Here is a 22,400-nt window from a genome sequence, read left to right as displayed (position 1 = left end):
CTCTGCTTTTGAATATACTATCTAGGTTGGTCATAACTTTTCTTCCAAGGAGTAAGTGTCTTTTAATTTCATGGCTGCAGTCACCATCTGCAGTGATTTTGGAGCCTCCCAAAATAAAGTCTGACACTGTTTTTCCACTGTTTCCCCATCTATTCCCCATGAAGTGATGGGACCAGATGCCATGATCTTCATTTTCTGAATGTAGAGCTTTAAGCCAGCATTTTCACTCTCCTCTTTTACTTTCATCAAGAGGCTCTTTAGCTCCTCTTCACTTTCTGCCATAAGGGTGGTGTCATCTGCATATCTGAGGTTATTAATATTTCTCCTGGCAATCTTGATTCCAGCTTGTGTTTCTTCCATCCCAGCGTTTCTCATGATGTACTCTGCATATAAGTTAAATAAGCAGGGTGACAATATACAGCCTTGATGTACTCCTTTTCCTATTTGGAACCAGTCTGTTGTTCCATGTCCAGTTCTAACTGTTGCTTCCTGACATGCATACAGATTTCTCAAGAGGCAGCTTAGGTGGTCTCTTTCAGAATTTTTCACAGTTTATTGTGATCCACACAGTCAAAGGCTTTGGCATAGTCAATAAAGCAGAAATAGATGTTTTTCTGGAACTCTCTTGCTTTTCGATGATCCAGCAGATGTTGGTAATTTGATCTCTGGTTCCTCTGCCTTTTCTAAAACCAGCTTGAATATCAGGGAGTTCACAGTTCACGTATTGCTGAAGCCTGGCTTGGAGAATTTTGAGCATTACTTTACTAGCACGTGAGATGAGTGCAATCATGCGATAGTTTGAGCATTCTTTGGCACTGCCTTTCTTTGGAATTGGAATGAAAACTGACCTTTTCCAGTCCTGTGACCACTGCTGAGTTTTCCAAATTTGCTGGCATATTGAGTGCAGCACTTTCACAGCATCATCTTTCAGGATTTGAAACAGCTCAACTGGAATTCCATCACCTGGAGTAACAAGCAAATTTGGCCTTGCAATACGGAATGAATCAGGGCAAAGGCTAATAGAGTTTTGCCAAGAGAACGCACCAGTCATAGCAAACACCCGCTTCCAAGAACACAAGAGAAGACTCTACACATGGACATTACCAGATGGTCAACACCAAAATCAGATTGATTATATTCTTTGCAGCCAAAGATGGAGAAGCTCTACAGAGTCAGCAAAAACAAGACCAGGAGCTGACTGGGGCTCAGATCAAGAGCTCCTTATTGCCAACTTCAGACTTAAATTGAAGAAAGTAGGGAAAACCACTAGACCATTCAGGTATGACCTAAATCAAATCCCTTACAGTGGAAGTGAGAAATAGATTTAAGGGACTAGATCTGATAGACAGAATGCCTGATGAACTATGGACGGAGGTTCGTGACATTGTACAGAAGACAGAAATCAAGACCATCCCCATGGAAAAGAAATGCAAGAAAGCAAAATGGCTGTCTGAGGAGGACTTACAAATAGCTGTGAAAAGAAGAGAAGTGAAAAATAAAGGAGAAAAAGAAAGATATAAGTGTCTGAATGCAGAGTTCCAAAGAATAGCAAGGAGAGATAAGAAAGTCTTCTTCAGTGATCAATGCAAAGAAATAGAGGAAAACAACAGAATGGGAAAGACTAGAGATCTCTTCAAGAAAATCAGAGACACCAAGGGAATATTTCATGCAAAGATGGGCTCGATAAAGGACAGAAATGGTAGGGCCCTAACAGAAACAGAAGATATTAAGAAGAGGTGGCAAGAATACACAGAAGAACTGTACAAAAAAGATCTTCACAACCAAGATAATCATGATGGTGAGATCACTCATCTAGAGCCAGACATCTTAGAAGGTGAAGTCAAGTGGGCCTTAGAAAGCATCACTATGAACAAAGCTAGTGGAGGTGATTCCAGTTGAGCTATTTCAAATCCTGAAAGATGATGCTGTAAAAGTGCTGCACTCAATATGCCAGCAAATTTGGAAAACTCAGCAGTGGCCACAGGACTATAAAAGGTCAGTTTTCATTCCAATCCCAACGAAAGGCAATACCAAAGAATGCTCAAACTACTGCACAATTGCACTCATCTCACACGCTAGTAGAGTAATGCTCAAAATTCTCCAAGCCAGGCTTCAGCAATACGTGAGCCGTGAAATTCCTGATGTTCAAGCTGGTTTTAGAAAAGGCAGAGGAACCAGAGATCAAATTACCAACATCTGCTGGATCATTGAAAAAGCAAGAGAGTTCCAGAAAAACATCTATTTCTGCTTTATTGACTATGCCAAAGCCTTTGACTGTGTGGATCACAATAAACTGTGGAAAATTCTGAAAGAGATGGGCATACCAGACCACCTGACATGCCTCTTGAGAAACCTGTACGCAGGTCAGGAAGCAACAGTTAGCACTGGACATGGAACTGGTTCCAAATAGGAAAAGGAGTACGTCAAGGCTGTATATTGTCACCCTGCTTATTTAACTTATATGCAGAGTACATCATGAGAAACGCTGGGCTGGAGGAAGCACAAGCTGGAATCAAGATTGCCAGGAGAAATATCAATCACCTCAGATATGCAGATGAAACCACCCTTATGGCAGAAAGTGAAGAGAAGCTAAAAAGCCTCTTGATGAAAGTAAAAGAGGAGAGTGAAAACGCTGGCTTAAAGCTCTACATTCAGAAAATGAAGATCATGGCATCCGGTCCCATCACTTCATGGGGAATAGATGGGGAAACAGTGGAAACAGTGGCAGACTTTATTTTGGGGGGCTCTAAAATCACTGCAGATGGTGATTGCAGCCATGAAATTAAAAGACGCTTACTCCTTAGAGGGAAAGTTATGACCAACCTAGATAGCATATTAAAAAGTAGAGACATTACTTTGCCAACAAAGGTCCGTCTAGTCAAGGCTATGGTTTTTCCTGTGGTCATGTAGAGATGTGAGAGTTGGACAGTGAAGAAAGCTGAGCGCCGAAGAATTGCTGCCTTTGAACTGTGGTGTTGGAGAAGATTCTCAAGAGTCCCTTGGACTGCAAGGAGATCCAACCAGTCCATTCTAAAGGAGATCAGTCCTGGGTGTTCATTGAAAGGACTGATGCTAAAGCTGAAACTCCAATACTTTGGCCACCTCATGCAGAGAGTTGACTCATTGGAGAAGACCCTGATGCTAGGAGGAATTGTGGGCAGGAGGAGAAGGGGATGACAGAGGAGGAGATGGCTAGATGGCATCACCTACTCAATGGACATGAATTTGGGTAAACTCTGGGAGTTGATGAAGGACAGGGAGGCCTGGCGTGCTGCGATTCATGGGGTCTCAAAGAGTCATACACGACTGAGCGACTGAACTGAACTGAAGCCACATAGAGAGGGCAAAAGAAAAATAGACAACTAACCCCAAAGCGCTGGTTGTTAGCTACAAGCTTGTTGGCACTTGGTTACCTGAATTGCCGCAGGTCTGTGTGGGGATGTAAGCAGGAAAAGAGGAATTAGGTGGGCTGGGTTATCTGTGGACTTTTACCTGGTCTTCCTGGCTTGCCTAAGCTTATTTCCTTGTTCTCTCTCTATCCTTATCAGAGACCTACCTGGAGGCTTTTCACCTGCCCGCCTGTTGAGGAGAGAGTTCCCCTACTCCTGAAGGCAAGCCAGTGTGTTTTGGGAAACTCAAGTTCCCTGGACCTACAGTGAGGATGTAGCACTCATGACAAACAGGTTTCATTGGGTCCCCTGCTCAAAGCAACCACAAAGATGAAAAGTATGACTTATGCCCCAAAAGTTAAAGTGTTAGTCGCTTAGTCATGTCTGACTCTTTCCAGGCTCCTGTGTCCATGGAATTCTCTAGACAAGAATCCTGGAGTGGGTAGCCATTCCCTTCTCTAGAGGATCTTCCTGACCCAGGAATCAAACCTGGGTTTCCTGCATTGCAGGCAGATTCTTTACCTTCTGAGCCACCAGGGAAACCCTCGTTATGCCCCCATCTCATTCCAAAAAGAAACTGAGTTCTGAAAAATCATACCTTGTCATGTGTGCCACATTATTTTTGCACAAATACATATTATGTATTGTACAAATGTTTTTGCAAAGGCACCAAAGGTTTTAAATATGATGATACATTCTTTCACAACAAGCAAAAATGTTCTATTTTTCCACCTTCCAAAGGTGCCAGCATAGTTTCAATACTGTTTTCTGCCTTCTTCTAGCATTGCTTCATAACTATTTGCCATGTTATTACACAGTCTGTGTAACTGTACTTTTTCCTGGAATGTAATGTTGCACCAACTAGATTTTGCCATCCTGGTAACAACTGTAAAGTCTCCTGGGAAAATCTTCATTCCCCCACCCCACTCCATGTGGTTCCAGTGGGACAGCCAACACCAGCAACCTCCTCCTGGCCACTGGAGTCGGATTCAGTAAATTACAGGATGCCATTCCTCGGACCACAGAGACTGGCCCAGGAATGATCTCCTCACCCATGCTGGGACAGCCTCCTGCCTTGGGTCTCTGGGAAAGAACAGCTTTCTCTTTCTTTCAAGGTCACAAAGCAGGAATAAAATAAATCAGGAGCCATCTGCATCTTGGCCTCCCTTCTCCTGGTCAATAGTGGAAGAAAATGAACCGCACACAGGAGAGAAGCAGACAGAAGCAAGAGATGGAGAGGGCCTGCCAACATCACTTAAGCCCCTTGCACTGCCCAGTTTCCGGAACCACTGAATTCTCTTTTGTGCTTAAGCTAGTTTGAGCTGGGTTTCTGTCACTTACTGCTGAAAGAATCTTAAATGCTTCAATTTATCCTTGAGTGCAGGGCATTTGGAGAGCTTCCAGTTTTTGCCATTACAATGAATGCTGCAGTAAACATCTTTGTGAAAAACAAAAATACTTTCAATTTAAAAATGATTAAGGAATGTCCCCAGGTGGCCTAGTGGTTGGCATTCCAGGCTTTCACTGCCGTGGCCAGGGTTCAATCCCCGATCAGGGAACTGAGGTTGTGCAAGCCATGCAGCGAGACCAAAAAATAAATGGAAATTAAAAAATAAGAAACTTCAATGTGATTGGTGTTGATTTTGCCCAAAGATCCTTTTCTGGAAGGCTAGAGGAATCCTTAGATCTTTCTCTTTCACTCCTTTATTAAAGCTCCACATCAGATGGCCTTGACCCTCCTTCAGTCCTCCTTACGTCACTCACCTGGCTGTTAGGAAAGGGTTCATGGAGGAGAGGCACTTAGACTATTCCTTAAAAATCAGGTAGAATTTGGCCAGGCTAAGAGGCAAGGCATATGTATGCTAAATCGCTACAGTTGTGTCTGACTCTTTGCAACGCTATGGACTGTAGCCCGCTAAGCTCCTCTGTCCACAGGGATTCTCTAGGCAAGAATACTGTAGTGGGTTGCCATGCCCTCCTGCAGGGGATCTTGCAAGGCATGAGTGACCATTTGGGGAGATGGTGGAAGTACAGGCACAGTGAAGAGGGAAGTAGGCCTATCTGGAGAACTATGAAAGGGAATCTTAGCTGATATGGAAAAAGGGGTGTGGGGCAGGAGGAACACATAGAGGCCACACTGCAGGCAACCAGACAGGGCTGAACAGGCACTGAGGCTTCTGATCAGGTGGGGGAGTGGACAGCAAGAATTATAACCAGTTCCCCACCCATTCCCCCCTCTTCTGGCACTAGCACCAAGTTTCCTTTTAGGGACCCACCCGTCCATCATTCTAGGTTCACACGGTACATTCTGGGGAAGTGTATGAACCAGAAGCAGCCAGTTAGCACGTTTCCTCTCCCCTGGCTACCGAGACTTGTTCAGGCATGAGCACGTGACACAAGCAAGGCCGAAGCGTACTTTATGTAAAAAAAGTCCTTTCCAGGACTTTCCTGGTTGTCCAGTGGTTAAGGTTCCTACTTTCAATGCAGGGGACCCATGTTTAATCCCTGGTTGGAGACATTCTGCATACCATGCAGTGTGGCTTTAAAAAAAATCCCTTCCAGTGGGAGAGGAGCTTTCATGATTAAAGAAGTGTTGAGTTCCACTAGCCCCTGGTAGGGCCAGGACCTTGAACTCCAGTGGAATCCTTCATGGAGTACAAAACACCTGGGCCTTCTTTTCTGTCTAGAAGGCCAGTAGGGGTATGTAGCCTGCCTGTGGTGGGCCATTGGCCTGCTCCGGGAATCCCTACAGGTTCTCTTCTAGGCGAGGATGGAGGATTCTGTTTACCTGCCACCAGGTGGAGTCTGAGCACTTCAGGTGTGGGGCCTGGCAGCCGATATGAATCCGTTGATATCTAGGCCACCCCAGGCAGAGGTGCAGAAAAGGCACAACCCGGTGTCCTCCAGGCTTCTGTACCATCTACCCTCCTCTCGCTGTGGTTTCACCCCTTCTCTCAGACCTGGGGCCATCTTTGTGCTTCCCCTCCTCCACTCCTCTCACATTTGTCTCAGGACATTCACACTCAGGAAAAAAAAAAAAATCTACGATAATCAACACTGTGGTACTGGTGAAAACACACACACACAGATCAGCGGAAATGGGCTCACACAATTATTGACTGAATTTTTTTTTCAACTTTTTAAAAATTGAGGTGTTTTGAACTGATTCATTGGAAAAGACCCTGATGCTAGGAAAGATTGAAGGCAGGAAGAGAAGGGGACAACAGAGGATGAGTTGGTGGGATGGCATCACCAACTCAATAGACATGAGTCTGAGCAAGCTCCAGAAGCTGGTGATGGACAGGGAAGCCAGGCGTGCAGTAGTCCATGAGGTCGAAAAGAGTCAGACACTGTGAGACTGAACTGAACTGAAAAAGTAAGGTATAGTTGATTTACCATATTAGTTTTGGGTGTACAACATAGTGATTTAAAAATTTTTATAGGTTATATTCCATTTATAGTTATAAAATGTTGGCTTTTTCCCTGAGTTAACTGATTTTTTAAACAATTTATTTTTTATTTTTGGCTGTGCTGAGCCTTCGTTGCTACTTGGGCTTTTCTCTAGTTGCAGGGAGCAGGGGCTACTGTCTAGTTGCCATGTGTGGACTTCTCATTGCAGTGGTTTCTTGAGTTGTGGAACTCAGGTGTGCAGACTTTAGTAGTTGTGGCGGCATGTGGGCTCAGTAGTTGTGGTTCCCAGGCTCTAGAACTCAGGTGCAATAATGGTGCTGCATGGGCTCAGTTGCTCTGCAGCATGTGGGATCTTCCTGGATCTGGAATTGAACTCATGTCTCCTGCATTGGCAGGAGAATTCTTTACCACTGAGCCACCAGAGAAGCCCTCAACTGATTTTTGACAACAGAAGCAAAGACAGTTAATTCAATGGAGATAGGCTACTGTTTTCAACAAAAGTTGTTGAAACAACTGATATCCATATGTAAAAATGACACAGACCTTACATCATTCACACTCAAAAAAGATCGTAGACCTGAGTGTAAATCATAGACCTAAACTACAGAATTTCTGAAAAAAAATGTAGGAGATAATCTAGGCAACCTTAGGTTTGGCAATAAGTTTTTAGTTACAACACCAAAAACATGATCCATGAAAGAAAAAAATTAATGTTAGACTTTATTATAATTAAAACCTTCTGCTCTATAAAGGATACTATTAAGAGAATGAAAAGACAAGTCATAGACTGGGAGTAAATAGTCAAAAAACATATCTGATAAATGACTGTTATCCAAAATATACAAATAACTTAAACTCAACAACCGGAAAGCTAACCAATCTGGGAAAAGATCTGAATAGACACCTCACTAAAGAATATAATATATACAAGGGTTTAAATTGCCAACTATAAGATGAGTAAGTTTTGGGGATCTAATATACAAAATGCCAACTATAATTAACAATACTGTATATAACATAGGTTATCAACAAGAATGACTGTATAGCACAGGGAACTCTACTCAATATTCTATAATAACCTACATGGGGAAAAAAGAGCTTGGCAATTTCTTACAAAGCTAAACAGTCTTACCAATCAATTCAGCAATCGTAGTCCTAGGTATTAACTGATTTGAAAACAAATGTCTACATATTAAAAAAAATGCACACAAACATTTATAGCAACTTTATTCATCATCACCAAAAACTGGAAGCAACCAAGATGTCCTTCAACACATGAAAGGATAAACAACAAACTGTGGTACATTCATAAAATGGAATATTATTCAATAATCAAGTGTTATCAAGGATTAAAAAGATATTGATGAAACTTAAATGAATATTGTTAAGTCAAAGAAGCCAGTCTGAAGAGGCTACATTCCTTTATGATTCCAACTATATAATATTCTGGAAAAGGCAGAAATACAGAGACAATAGGCAGACCAGTAGTTGCCAGGGATGGTTGAACAGGTGAAATACAGAGGATTTTCTTTGGCAGGGGTTGAGGGGGGCGGTGATGAGAATATTTTGTATAATGCTATTGATATAATGCATTTGTCAAAACCCTTAAAACTTACAGAACAAGTTAATACATGCACTCCTGCTGAGAGAGTCTAGAAGTAATGGCACTGTAATGGCATCAGGCACAGCCAGTGCGCAGATTTCAGTTTCTAATACCATTCTTCAATAAAACAAACTAGGGCTCCTTGGAGAAATAGCTGACACTAGGACTAGGGCAGAAAATACACAAAATGAGCCTGGAGCATCTTATATTGGCAAAAAGTAAAGAAACAAAATTTTTAAAAGAATTTTTTAAAGCCTTGTTTGAATTTGTTACAGTATTGTTTCTCTTGTATGTTTTTGGCTGTCAGGCATCTGGGATCTTAGTTCTCCAACCAGGAATCAATGCAGCACCCTCTGCATTGGAAGGTGAAGTCTTAACCACTGGACGGTTAGGGACTTCCCTGACCGTCCAGTGGTTAGGACTCTGTGCCTCCACTGCTGTGGCCAGGGTTTGATCCCTGGTCTGGGAAATATCTCAAAAGTCGAACCCAGCTCACAAAACAAATAATTTGATTTAAAAAAGATTTGATGAGGATATGTCAAGAAAACATAGAAATCAGGAATGCCCTGGCAATCCAGTGGATAGGACTCTGTCACTCCCACTGCTGAGGGCTCAGACCAATCCCTCGTCAGGAAACTAACATCCCACAAGCTGGGCAGTGTGGCCAAACAAATAAAGAAAACATAGAAATCTAGTAAAAGAGTTCTCAAAGGCCAGAGTTAGAACATTATAAACAACAAAATAAAGTAAATTGGATTATAACTCAAAGTATAAAATAAATATCCATGTTTCCATAGATAGAAATAAATGGTTGAATAGATAAATAAATGGGGCACACAAATCTCCCATGTGGAATTCCAAATAATTTATATAGATTTTTCTCCCTCAAGGAAGTGGAGTCTAACTCTCCATTCCTTAAATGTAGGCTGTACGTAGGGATTTCCTTCCAAAGAATGCACTGTGGAAAGGAGGAAAAAATTCTAATAAATTTTCTACAGAGAAACCTGACAGACTGGTGATCAAGGTCAATATCAACAGTGATGTCATTTTGACAGACAGTATGTATGCGGTAGCACCTTTGACATAATGTGATGAATGACAGTTGCCTGTGTGGTCTGCCTCCCCAAAACCCACAACCTCACTTCAGTCATGATAAAAGAAAAAAAACACAAACAATAGAAGGACATTCCACAAAATACCTAGCCAGTACTTCTCAAAACTGCCCAGGTCACCAAAAACAAGGAGAGTTAGAGAAACCATGACAGCCAAGAGGAGCCTGAGGAGAAACCACAAGTGAATGCAAATGCTGGATGGGATCCTGAAAGAGGAAAAAAACTTCATAGAAAAATGAAAGAAATCTGGAAAAGTATGGATGTCAATAATGCATTAATATTTGTTCATTAATTGTAACAATATCAATATATCATATTGAAACCGTTTACCTCAGACTGGGACTCAGACCCAGCCAAAACCAAGTCTGGGACTTGAACCCACAATCTTTTAATTGGAATCACTCACCTGATGTCTGGACTCACTGAGGTTTAGGTTCTTTGTGTCTCAGTGCAGAGGAAATTCAGAGAGAAGCAAAGTGATAGGCAAGTAGATTTGTTGTAAGAGAAGCTTCTGGGCAGCTGGGAAACTCTGTCCCAGGGATTGAATGGGCTACAATTTTATAATGAAAAAGGGGGAGAGGAAAAGACCACCTTCTTCAAGAAGACATAGGTGCAGATATGCATCACTAGCTCCTCCTTCATATTAGGCAGGAAAGTGTCTGACCCTCTGAGGTCAAACTAGGATTATGCATTTAGTAAAAGGATAGTGACATTTTTCTCCCATCTAATGGCCTTGTGGTTTTGTTTATGGTTTTATAAACCATAAACCTGCTTCACTGAACAATGTTCCAATCTTTCTTGAGTGATCATCAACCTACCGTGGTCTCCCAAAGTTTTCTATGTTCCCTTCTCTATCTATAGTTCCCTACTGGGACATCTACAACTACCTGTATAACTATCTTATTCTGTTCCCATCAATATTAATGTAAGATATTAATAATGAAGGAAATGGTTTTTCCAGTAGTCATGTATGGATGTGAGAGTTGGACTGTGAAGAAAGCTGAGCGCCAAAGAGCTGATGCTTTTGAACTGGGGTGCTGGAGAAGACTCTTGAGAGTCCCTTGGATAGCAAGGAGATCCAACCTATCCATCCTAAAGGAAATCAGTCCTGAATATTCATGGGAAGGACTGATGCTGAAGTTGAAACTCCAATACTTTGGCTACCTGATGTGAAGAACTGACTCATTTGAAAAGAGCCTGAAAAAAAAAAAAAGAAAAGAGCCTGATGCTGGGAAAGATTGATGGCAGGGGGAGAAGGGGACAACAGAGGATGAGATGGTTGGTTGGCACCACCGACTCAATGGACATGAGTTTGAGTAAATTCAGGGAGTTGGTGATGGATGGGGGTGGGGTGGGATGGGGGCCTGACGTGCTGTAGTCCATGGGGTCACAAAGAGTCGGATGTGACTGAGTGACTGAACTGAAAAGGAAATTGGATGTGGGAACTCTCATAGTGTCTTTATAATTTTTCTATAAATCTAAAACTGTTCTAAAAATTAAGATTGTTTTAAAAATAATAATACTTTAAAAGTTTTCTATCTGTAGGATATCTGGATATTACAAATGAAAGGCTTCAGCCAGTAGTTCTAAAAGTTTAGCACATATCAAAATATCTTAGCGGGTTTGTTAAGTGTCTCATCAGGCCCCATCTTCAGCACCAGAGATCTAGTGTGGGACTAGAGAATCTGCATTGCTATGAAGTCCCCTGGGGCTTCCCTTGTGGCTCAGGGGTAAAGAATCCACATGAAGGAAACACAGGACATGTGGGTTCCATTCCAGGGCCAGAAAGATTCCCTAGAGGAGGAAATGGCAACCCACTCCAATATTCTTGCCTGGAGAATCCCATGGACAGAGGAGCCTGGTGGGCTACATATAGTCCATGGGGTCAAAAAGAGTTGGATACGACATCACACACACATGAAGTCCCCAGGTGCTGCTGCTGTTGTTCCAAGGACTGTACTTTGAGAACCACTGGCATAAACTCAAAAATTAAAACAATGATGAGCTCTCATCCTACCAGCAGATAGGGTAGGGGTCCTGGAGAGAGAGAACCCCACATGGCTTTCTTGACAAGAGAAGCCATTTTGTGATCCAAGCCTGGCTACAATGTTTACCCTAGAACAGATCTCGGTAATTAAAATCTTAGAGGAACAAAAGAATGCAAGAACAGAATCAAAGCATTTAGAAGCAACAGTTCAGTGACAAAACAAGAGTCCTAGGTCCTCCTCGATTGAACTGTGGTGTTGGAAAAGACTTTTGAGAGCCCCTTGGACCACAAGGAGGTCAAACAAGTCAATTCCAAAGGAAATCAGTCCTGAATATTCATTGGAAGGACTGATGCTGAAGCTGAAGCTCCAATACTTTGGCCACCTGATGCAAAGAACTGACTCATTGGAAAAGACCCTGATGCTGGGAAAGATAGAAGGCAGGAGGAAAAGGGGACAACAGAGGATGAGATGGTTGGATGGCATCACTGACTTGATGGACATGAGTTTAAGCAATCTCTGGGAGTTGGTGATGGACAGGGAAGCCTGGTGTGCTGCAGTCCATGGGGTCGAAAAGAGTTGGACACGACTGAGCTGAGCTACTGAACTGAACTAAACTGAGGTCCTCCTCAAGGGATATACATAACAATCCTATCTTTGAGTTGCTCCAGGGGAACAAAGGTCCCACACACAGGTGGGGAATGGTAACTTCTAGCTAAAACCTGCAGACGGGTGGGAACCTAAGGAAGGAAGATGTTAACTTTCTTCTGTCGTTTGTGATTTCAATCAATGAAAGCTTGGACTTTTGCCCCTATTCTGTGCTGGATTCTCTTCTGCTCAAGCCCTGTCATGTATAAGCAAACCCCAGCCAAACCGCTTCATGAATAATGCACATACCTTTAGCTTAAAACTTTCCTAATTTTGCTGTTTGGAAAACACAGCTTTGGGAAAAATTGCCAGTTTTCTCCTTACTTAAAGTCTTCCTTCTCTCACTCTTTGGCTTGGTCGTGTCTTTTGACTTGACACTCACTGAGACGAATCCAGTTTTTCAGGTGATAACCCTAGCCAGCAGGTGGAGGCATTTGTGGAGCATTCCTTGGACATTTTCAGGGGACCTTTTCAGAGCCTCTATCGAGAAGCCCCATTATCTGCTCCACACCTCCTGAAAGTGAAAGTGAAGTCGCTCAGTCGTGTCCAACTCTTTGCGACCCTGTGGACTGTAGCCCACCAGGCTCCTCCGTCCATGGGATTCTCCGGGCAAGAATACTGGAGTGGGTTTCCATTTCCTTCTCCAGGGGATATTCCCGACCCAGGGATCGAACCCAGGTCTCAAAATCTGTGATTTAGCAGTAAACTGGTGAGAAAAGACTCAGACTCAGCTCCCCAGCCCTGGGAGTGCTCAAGAACTCCCACTGTAGTGGAGGAATCAGAGTAAACAATTGCTGAAATAAAGTGAAAGTGAAGTCTCTCAGTCTCAGTCGTGTCTGACTCTTTGCGACCCCATGGACTTCAGCCTCCCAGGCTCCTCTGTCCGTGGGATTTTCCAGGCAAGAGTACTGGAGTAAGGTGCCAATTCCTTCTCCAGGGGATCTTCCCTACTCAGGGACTGAACCCGGGTCTCCCGCATTGCAGGCGGACGCTTTACCCTCTAAGCCAAATCAAATCAGAAACAAAGGTTTCTCATTTACTTGAGGAACAAAGCAGGATGGAAGTGGCTAAAAAGCTTCAAGGATCGGGAGAGATGAAGCTCAAGTTGAAGAGTGATTTGGAGGTTACCAGGATAAGGGTGCCGTGGGAACAGGATATGCAAGGGCACAAGGAGACCAACTGAGCACCTAGAGAAAATAAAACACTTTCACTCAGGCTTACGCAATACATAATTATCATTCACATTTTACAAAGAAAGCTCTGAGATGTTAAGAAACTTGCCTAAGGGCATCCAGCTGGTAAGCAGGAAGACCCAAACTGTACCTCAAAAGATTCTCTAGGTCAGTTGTGCCCCCTAACTCCTTCTCCCACCCCAGAAGACATCCCTTGTTCTCCTGCCATCTTTCTCCAAAGCTTTCCCCCTCTTTTCTCAGAAGTCCTTGCATAATTAACCATTACCAGGCTCATGAACAAGGACAGGAGAGTCTCAGGATCTCTTCCACCACTTGCTGGCCTTGTATAACCTAGGCTCAGGGATCAAAATCCCACCCTACTCAGCCTGCCTGCCGTTTTCCTCTGGGTTGCTGTGAGGATCAAAATAGCATAAAGATGTGACTATGTTCCTTCCCTGCGATCCTTCAGGACCCCTTCCTCTGCACCCGCAGGCACCACATCCCCGCCCTGGAACCTATTATGCAAACATTTCACTCAGTCTAAGGATATCTGTTCAGTCCAGGGGCGAGTTCTCCTGACGTCGATCCGAGGAGTGGATATACAGTTTGGCAACCCCACCCGGCGACGACCCGGGATAGAAGAAGAAGGGGAGCCCTCGGTTCGCAAAAGGAGCAGCCCCAAACAGGCCGATGAACTGCTGTCTCCGCACTCGGCTTCTGCGCCCGTCCAGTGACCCAGGGTCCAACCTCTCCTCCTCCTTACCAGTGATAAAAAACAAAACAAAACAAAACTCTGCTCCCGGGGGACCCTCTCAGCACCCTGAGTCGACAGCCCAGGTACCGGTGCCGGGGTGTGGAGAGTTAACTCCAACCGCTTCTCTGCAGATTCCGGGGGCCGGGTCGCCTGGAGCACCTTCCATTGGCAGTCGAGCCGGCTCGGCGTTGATTGGCTACGGCTCTCGGCTACGCCTCTCCAAGGCTCCTCATTGGGCGCTGCTTTCCAGTGATCCGAGTGTGGTGGCCAGGCCTCCGTAGGCTAACCCGGGAGAAGCTGCTGCGGGCTCCGGCAGATACCTGGGGGCGCTCATTCTCTGCTGAGTCTTGACTTCCTTCCCCGTTTCAGACCTCGCTGCTGTCCCGGGGACGCCACCGGATCTTCTCCTGGTCCTCTCCCTCCTTCATCTGCTGATTTTCTTTTCCCTTCCTCCTCCGCAGGCGTCTCCCCACTCCGCTTTTCTCTCACCTACCCCCGACCCCCGTGTCTGGCCATCCTAAGCATCCCACCTGCTGTCCTCTTGACTTCTGCCCCTCCTTGACCTCAAATCCCTTAACAAGTCCCTGTCATAGCCTTCTCGCCAGACTCTCCTAAACTCATATTTCTTTCTACCATCTCCTGACTCCCAAATTCCAGCTAACCCTTGACCTCTTGATATCTGACCCTGACACTATAGATTCCAGACCTCTAAATTTCTACCTGCTGCAGCCTGAACCGCTGAAACTGAGGCTCTCCCCAGGATATTCTGACCTCATTTCTGAAGTTAATTTTAACTTTCTTACCCCTGGGCCAATTCCTGCTACTGCTGTCCCACCATGGACTTCTTGATGAGTGGCCTGGCAGCCTGCGGGGCCTGTTTGTTCACCAATCCCCTGGAGGTGGTGAAGACCAGGATGCAGCTGCAGGGAGAACTGCGGGCCCCCGGGACCTACCAACGGCACTACCGAAACGTCTTCCATGCCTTCATCACCATCGGCAAGGTGGACGGCCTGGCGGCCCTGCAGAAGGGCCTGGCCCCTGCCCTCTTATACCAGTTTCTGATGAACGGCATCCGGCTGGGCACCTACGGGCTGGTGGAAGCTGGGGGTTACCTGCATACAGCTGAAGGCACGCTCAGCCCTGTTCGCAGCGCCGCAGCTGGGGCCTTGGCTGGGGTCATGGGAGCCTACTTGGGGAGCCCCATTTACATGGTGAGAAGAAGGGTCTTGCCTGGGGCCTTCCAGGAAGATCCTTGGTGCAGGGTGGGTGCCTGGGCCTTCACTGAGGCTGGAAGTGGATTTGTATAGGGGAAGATGAGCGGTTTGATTAATATACTTCAACGAGTCTGGGGATTGGGGAACGTCCTAGGCATCACAGAATTACCATCCTGTAGTCTGCCTCTTTGAGTTATCTGGTATAGGTGAAGGGTCAGGAGCCTAAGGCCCAGAAAAGGAAATGACTAGCTCAAGGTCACACAGCTGCTTATTGCTAGGACCAGTCCAGTCCTTGCTTGGCTTCCTTGATGGCTCAGTAGTAAAGAATTCACTTCCAATGCAGGAGATGCAAGTTTGATCCTTGGGTTGGGAAGATCCCCTGGAGAAGGAAATGGCAATCCACTCCAGTATTCTTGCCTGGGAAGTCTCATGGACAGAGGAGCCTGGCGGGCTATAGTCCATGGGGTCGCAAAAGAATCAGACACTACTGAAAGTGACTAAACAAGAACAAGGCCCCGCTTAGCACTCTTTCTGGAAAGACACTGTGAGGCAGTGAGGTCTGTAGAAGGAAAGGTAATCTGGTCTCCCTCCCAGGTTATGAGATTCAGGGACAGTGATCTCTCCAAAGCCAGCTGGGAGGCCAGAGAGCAAGTTTGCAGAGGACCCCTCAACCTGCCCCAGAGTCTGATGTTGGAGCCTGGTCATGGTAGTGGCTGAAGATCCTGTCTGCCAGTCTGAGAATAGGAGGTGGCATGAGAGGCTGGACACCAGGTCTCCCCTAACTTGGACAGTCTTAGGAAATGTTGCCGTTTTCCATCCCCCACCACTACCCGAAGGGAGGGAGGATGTGGGGGGGGGGGGTGCCTCGCAGTGCTAGGAGATCCATCCCCCGGGATTGGAGCCAAGGGACACAGTCTCATGACCAATTTGTTAAGTAGGAACAACAACAATTATCAGATTAGAAGGATATTCTTTGCTGAACACCCTAGAGAAAGTGTGAAGGGGTCAGGCATTTGGGTTTCTGAGGTGGGAGGCTGACCTCTGAGCCATAGGCTGTAATACTCTGTCTTCCCCAGGTGAAGACACACCTCCAAGCACAGGCAGCCACAGAAATCGCTGTGGGGCACCAGTATAATCATCAGGTGAGGGTTTTCCAACCCCTGGCTTGAGTCCCTGCCCATTCCCTCCCTTCTTCCCCCAGCTTTCTGCCTGTACCCAGCAGCTCCAACCCAGCCACGGATCTGCCCAGCCCATCAATTCAGCCCTACTCCACCCCTGGAATCCACCCAAACATTCTTTGCCCTATGTTCCCAGTTCCTCTAGTCTTCTGCACCTGTTTCTCCTGCCCCATCCTCCTAACCTGCTAATGTCCTTACTTGCATACACCCTGCCCTGTTCTGGGATGGCGAGGGAGAAAAGGATAGGTTGGTCGATAACTGAGGGCCACATTCATGCTTGAAGCCCACATGGAACTGGTTGTCTAGACATTGGGGTGCCTGTGATGGACCCATCCTTGTCACTGTTAGGAGGTAGCAGCCCCTGATGCTTGAGTGACTGAACCCTGCCCCCATGGTCTTTCCCCCGGCCCCCACCAGGGCATGTTTCAGGCACTAACCAAGATTGGCCAGAAACATGGTCTGGTGGGGTTGTGGCGTGGGGCCCTGGGCGGCCTGCCCCGAGTTATCGTCGGTTCCTCCACCCAGCTGTGCACCTTCTCCTCCACCAAGGACCTCATGACCCAGTGGGAGGTACTGCCTGGGGAAGGGTTGGGGCCACCCTGGGAATGTGGGTGGGGGCGGGGGGGCAAGCTGAAGCGGGCTCAGTTTGAAATGGGACAGTGCCAACATTCAATATGAGGGGGTAGCAGGTAGTCTTGGAGGATCACTGTCTCTTTCTAACCTTCCCACAGTTCTCTTGTCCCTTCCACCCAGGTGTGCCTGAGTCCTCAGAGCCTTGAGCTCTTGTTCCTTCAGTGTTATCACCGGTGGAGTGGAAGCTCCCTGAGTTACCGGCTCCCTCCTGTATCCCCAGTGCAGGGCCTGGCCTTTCTGTGGGGTTGAACGATTGGCTGACAGAGCTCTCCCTCCCTCCCCCATTAGATATTTCCACCCCAGAGCTGGAAGGTGGCTCTGGCGGCCGCCATGGTGAGCGGCATCGCGGTGGTCCTGGCCATGACACCCTTTGATGTGGTCAGCACCAGGCTGTACAACCAGCCCACAGATGCTCAGGGCAAGGTAAGGGAGTGCCCTGGGGTGTGGCAGGCTGGGAAAGCTGGGGGATGGGGGAAAGCACATTGTGGGTGGAGGTAGGAACCCTAAAATGCAGCCTACTGAGGTGAGGCTCCTGGTGGGTTCTGACAAACTCCTTCTCTCTGCTCTTCCTCTCCCACCTCTCAGGGCCTCATGTACCGGGGGTTACTGGATGCTCTGCTGCAGACAGCTCGGACAGAGGGCATTTTTGGCATGTACAAGGGAATAGGTGCCTCCTACTTCCGCCTTGGCCCCCACACCATCCTTTCGCTCTTCTTCTGGGACCAGCTGCGCATGGTCTACTACACGTACACCAAATAACGACAGCCGCTTTTCCCCACTCCAGCAAATCAGCACTCCTTGGACTCTTCCGACTCCATTTTTTATTATCGGGAGACTTCTGACCAGATGGCCTTTCATCATCCGAGGGGGACCACCAACACCACTCCCCATTTGATTTCTCAGGATTGAATCACTACAAGGGATAGTTTCCCTCCCTTTCTTGGGTGTTGCTTTAAACCTTCCCTGCCTGTACTCCTGCACATTTCACACTGCTCTCTCAGGGCTGAACCCATCACTCCAAAGTGTGTTTCCTCCCTTTCTCCACTCCTGGCCTTGGGTCCCTTCTGATCCCATGTATAATTTTAACTTCACCCGTCCAAGACCAAAAGGAACTGTGGGGACCCAGGTGTTCTGTTAGATTTCAAAGGCACAGAGATTATATTGGTTATAAAGCAAGTTTATTTCTGCAGAGAGGAGGTGTCTTGTGTTTATGCACTGGAAAGGAATTAGGGGAATGTATCCAACACTTTGTTACCCTTGCAGAACAGAAGCCCCAGATCTTCAGAAGTATTATGCAGCATTTCAGCATCCTTACTGGGGACCAAAGATGTTGGGATCGTGAAGGGTCAGACTGGTCACAAGCTGTTCAAAGTCGCCCAGGCTCCAGGGAGGAATTGACAGATTTTCCGGGCCAAGAGATGACCTATTCTCAGGGCTTGGGGGTGGGGAACAGATAGAGAACATCATCTAGGCCTTGAAGCTCCCATTTCCCCAGAAGACCTGGTTATCTGTGACCCCAAACTCGTGGCTCACTCCCACTTCCTTGGAGGGCCCCAACAGCCAGTCTCCCTACTCTGCCCCTTCAAGCCTAATTCCCCTGGGGACCCAATCATTATCCACGTGCCCTTTCTGTTCTTACGGGGGCTGATTGAAGGTGAGCAGGAGATCAGTCTGGTACTGGGGCAGCCGCAGCAAAGCCTGATGCAGTGTCACATACTTGGCTACCTAAAGGGATCAGAGTCCGGATGCTTACCTGATTCCCCAGCGCCACCCCCTTAAACCCTCCAGGATGTCTCACACTTCTCTGACCCTCACCTGCTGATTTTCTTTAGCTACCTGCTGTTGGCCAGAGAGGATCCAGGCTTCTTGACAGCAGCCCCTCAGGGCCAGGTTCTCCAAAACGAGGGGCTGCACAGTCTCCACTTGCACAGCCCTAGCCTCTTGCACCCCGCCAACATCTTCAAAGTGGTACCTGGAGTTGAGGGAGCAGGGTCAGGGAGGGCCATTTGTGACTGCTGCTTTCAAGTATCTCTCAAATCCTAAGCTGCTCTCGCTTCCAGTGATAACATGTTGCCCTTGGAGTTCTCATTGCCCTGATTAACCGTCCAGGCACAGGCCCCGCCCACTCCTTCGGCTCCGGTCCTCCCATTGGCCAGCCGCGGGCCCGCCTCCCTCACCGGGCAGCCTCCTCGCCCTGCACGTGGGCCTGCAGCTCTAGAAGTTCGACTATCAGGCTCTGGTCTGTCACGCGATGGCAGAAAACTTCTTGATTGTCCGGGACCGGTCGGAGGTCGCTGGAAAGAGGCGAGGTAGACCCTGGTTGACCCCGGTTTCTTCCCGCAACCCACCTGGTCAAATTCCTTTGGTGCCTGGGCCCTCTCACCTTACGTCAATGGCCCCCGGAGGGAGAGTGGTGGAGAAGGCGCCCCCGAACAGTGGGTAGTCTCGCGTGGGCTCCATGGGCCTGAGACTAGAGTATAGTCATTAAAGATTTAAAAGAAACCCACATGGGGCCACATGCCATCACTTCCCTGCCTTTCTCTGCAGCCGTGGCCACCTCCAGGTCGCCCTTGGCTTCCGACTCTTTAAGACTTGGCCCCGCCCCGCGGTCGCGCTGGCCAATTGGCGCCCGCGTCTTGGGGGCGGTGCCCCAGCGGAGCTGCTCCCGGAAGCCAAGCCTCGGGAGGGCTCGGGGCGGGACCGCGGGGTCCGCTAGGAGCTAAGACCTTGGTTTAGGACTTGTGACGCCCACTTGGTCACTAGCCCACGCCCATAGGCCTCCTCGTTTTAAAGGGGTCGCACTTTCTAAGAATGTCCCTTGAGATCCTCCTTAAGGGCCGTTACACATCCAAAGGACCGACATCTTTGTGGGTCCTCTGAGGTGTGTGGAGGGGGGATAGTTTCAGGGTCTCCACATATCACTATCAGGGCCTCTTGACAGGGAACGGACTGCCAACCAGATCGCTAATTCCCGGATGCAGGGAATTAGGGAAACAATGGGGCCAGGTGTGGGGAGACCAGGTTAGGATTCAGGCATCACGCCTTCCTGAAAGCAAGACCCAACCTGGGGATTATATTTCTAATCCTCTCAAATCTTCCCTTGGGAGCTGAGGTGAGGCGAAGGGATGGAGGTGCGGGAAGGAGGCGGTCCCCACCCCTCACACACAGACACACCTGGACGGAAGCACGGAATAAACTGTTGTTTTTCTTTTATAGATTTTTAGAGTGTTCTTAAAATTTCAGCTCAGGTGTATCCTCCCAGCTAATTGATTCATTTATCTTTGAGTCCCAGCACCTGGCAGAGTGTTTACAGCATAACAGACATGTATTGTTGAGTAATTGAATAAACCCAAGAGGGTGAATTTTGGGACCCAGGGGACCACCCATACCCTCAGGGGCTCTAGATGTCATCTACTTGCCACCCAAAAACTGGGCTAGAGTGTTCTCATCCTGAGGCCATCCCACCTACTAGGTTCCAAGTGCCATCCATCATACTTCTGGACCCTAATAATTTTGTAACACTGAGGCCAAGGGGCACATATTCTTTGATTCCCTCATCTTACCAGGCCTTAAGCAAAGGGCTGGATATACAAAGGCTGTTTAGGACCCAGCCCTTACCCCACCAGGAATTTATAAAGAACAGTGGAGCACACTTTGACCTTTTTTTTTTAAAAAAATTTTTACTTATTTATTTGGCAGTGCTGGATCTTAGTTGTGGCATGCAGGATCTTTAGTTGTGTCATGTGGAATCTATTGACAGTTCCCTGCTTCAGGATCAAACCTGGGATCCCTGCATTGGGAACTTGGAATCTTATCCACTGGACCACCAGGGAAGATCCCTTGAGTCTTTCTCTTTTTTTAAGATTTGTTTGGTTTTTGCTGTACTGGGTCTTCATTGCTGCCTACGGTCTTTCTTGTTGCTGAGCATAGGCTCTAGGCATGTGAGCTTTAGTAGTTGCAGCTCCCGGGCTCTAGAATGCAGGCTTAGTAGTTGTGGCACACCAGTGTATGTAGTTGCTCTGAGGCATGTGGGAACTTCTGGGACTAGGAACCGAACCCAGGTCCCCTGCATTGGCAAGTGATTCTTAACTATTGGACCACCAGGGAAGCCCCACCTTGAGTCTTAAAAGCTGCCTCAGAGTTCACCAGGTCATGCTAGGGGTATTCTAGCCAAGGCGAACATCAGGAGCAAAGACTTGGAAATGAGAGGGCATGTTTTGGGGAATGTGAGCATATCAGCTTGGCAAGGGTGCCATGGCAGGGAGCTTTGAGGCTGGAGTGTTGGTCATGTGCCAGGTGTTTATAGAACATGCTAAGGAGCATGGACGCCTCACTTATGACAGCCAGCATCAGACCTCTCTCTGAGCCTCATCAACTAAAACATTGTTAGGATTAAAGGCAGTATGGATGTAGTTGAATCTAAATCTGTTTCAGGCAAAGAGAGTGGACTGTTTGATCCATGAGGAATTAGAAAGAGGGAGGAGTGTGTTATAGAAGCCTGAGGAAGAGGAGCAGTCCGGACAAGGGGAACCAAGGAAACCAAGCCGCAGGGTCAACCCTGCTGCCTCCCTCAGCATCTCTCTGTCCCTCCCTCCCCACTTCTACTGGCTTGCCCTCTGCGCTGTCCTTCCTGCTAGAGGCGATACTGGCTCTGGCTGCTTTGTGAGCAGTCAAGTAGATAGGGAGTCCTTGGAAAGGGACCTGCAAGGACATAGAAGTTAACAGGGCCCCGGCACCGGGCACAAGGAGTGAGGGCCTATTCATGGGCCAGGAAGAGGTGAGACTAGACTACGGAGACTGAGGAAAATGCCCGCAACTTCCTTGTTTTGGATCTATGGCATGTCAGGTGTCATGCTCTGCTATGACATGCTGGGGAGGCCTGGCCCTCCACAGTTCTGGAGCTCTGGAGGCACAGGTTAGGTGGGCTCTTCCAGATGGTAGGAAGCAGTCCTCCAGGAAGTGACAGAGGTGCAGGGCTGCACATCCTCTGGGAGTGGGGTGAAAGGAAGCCCTAACTTGGCAAGTTCCTGCTCTTGACTCGCCCTTACCCTTCACCTTTTTTCCTCTGTGTCTGTCACTAATGGGCTCCCCAACAGCTGATTCTTTCTACATGTTCAAGTGCAAACTTCCCAAGAGGCCAGATCTAATTAGGTCAGTTTTTTGCCATCCAATTTGAAAGTACCTCTTTGGCCAGCTGTCCTGCCTGGCCATTTCCCAGGCCAATACCCAGACACAGATAAGATCTCTTCTCTGTCCATCTGGCTGTGACTAGGATGACCGGTATCATAGGAGAGATCTCAT

At 47.3% G+C, this 22,400-nt stretch overlaps 2 protein-coding genes across 3 annotated transcripts; one reads left to right on the top strand and one right to left on the bottom strand.

The window, feature by feature from the left end:
- On the top strand, positions 14,322–18,290 carry SLC25A35 (solute carrier family 25 member 35). Its single transcript, XM_005693553.3, has 5 exons — positions 14,322–15,285; positions 16,365–16,430; positions 16,884–17,036; positions 17,388–17,522; positions 17,685–18,290. Exons 1-5 carry the CDS (start codon positions 14,911–14,913, stop codon positions 17,856–17,858), a joined length of 903 nt encoding a protein of 300 aa, XP_005693610.1. The 5' UTR covers positions 14,322–14,910; the 3' UTR covers positions 17,859–18,290.
- On the bottom strand, positions 18,261–19,710 carry RANGRF (RAN guanine nucleotide release factor). Of its 2 annotated transcripts, none has more exons than XM_005693556.3 (5): positions 19,483–19,710; positions 19,277–19,393; positions 18,936–19,071; positions 18,739–18,824; positions 18,261–18,534 (listed from the first exon to the last, which is right to left on the bottom strand). In XM_005693556.3, exons 1-5 carry the CDS (start codon positions 19,557–19,559, stop codon positions 18,411–18,413), a joined length of 540 nt encoding a protein of 179 aa, XP_005693613.1. In that variant the 5' UTR covers positions 19,560–19,710; the 3' UTR covers positions 18,261–18,410. The 2 variants fall into 2 exon arrangements, with proteins under 2 accessions (XP_005693613.1, XP_005693612.1); XM_005693555.3 differs by having other exon boundaries at positions 18,915–19,071; positions 19,483–19,706.

This window comes from Capra hircus, chromosome 19 (assembly GCF_001704415.2).
Source record: "Capra hircus breed San Clemente chromosome 19, ASM170441v1, whole genome shotgun sequence".
Classification (NCBI taxonomy): Eukaryota; Metazoa; Chordata; class Mammalia; order Artiodactyla; family Bovidae; genus Capra; species Capra hircus.
This window is presented reverse-complemented; position numbering and strand designations above follow the sequence as displayed.

Excerpts from the sequence above, each read along its gene's own strand:
- SLC25A35 (XM_005693553.3), top strand. The coding sequence starts at position 14,911 with ATGGACTTCTTGATGAGTGGCCTGGCAGCCTGCGGGGCCTGTTTGTTC. Across the intron at positions 17,037-17,387 it reads ACCTCATGACCCAGTGGGAG|ATATTTCCACCCCAGAGCTG; the intron begins GTACTGCCTGGG and ends CTCCCCCATTAG. Across the intron at positions 17,523-17,684 it reads CCACAGATGCTCAGGGCAAG|GGCCTCATGTACCGGGGGTT; the intron begins GTAAGGGAGTGC and ends CCCACCTCTCAG.
- RANGRF (XM_005693555.3), bottom strand. The coding sequence starts at position 19,559 with ATGGAGCCCACGCGAGACTACCCACTGTTCGGGGGCGCCTTCTCCACC. Across the intron at positions 19,072-19,276 it reads CAGGGCGAGGAGGCTGCCCG|GTACCACTTTGAAGATGTTG; the intron begins GTGAGGGAGGCG and ends CCTCAACTCCAG. Across the intron at positions 18,535-18,738 it reads CTCACCTTCAATCAGCCCCC|CCCTGAGAATAGGTCATCTC; the intron begins GTAAGAACAGAA and ends CCCACCCCCAAG.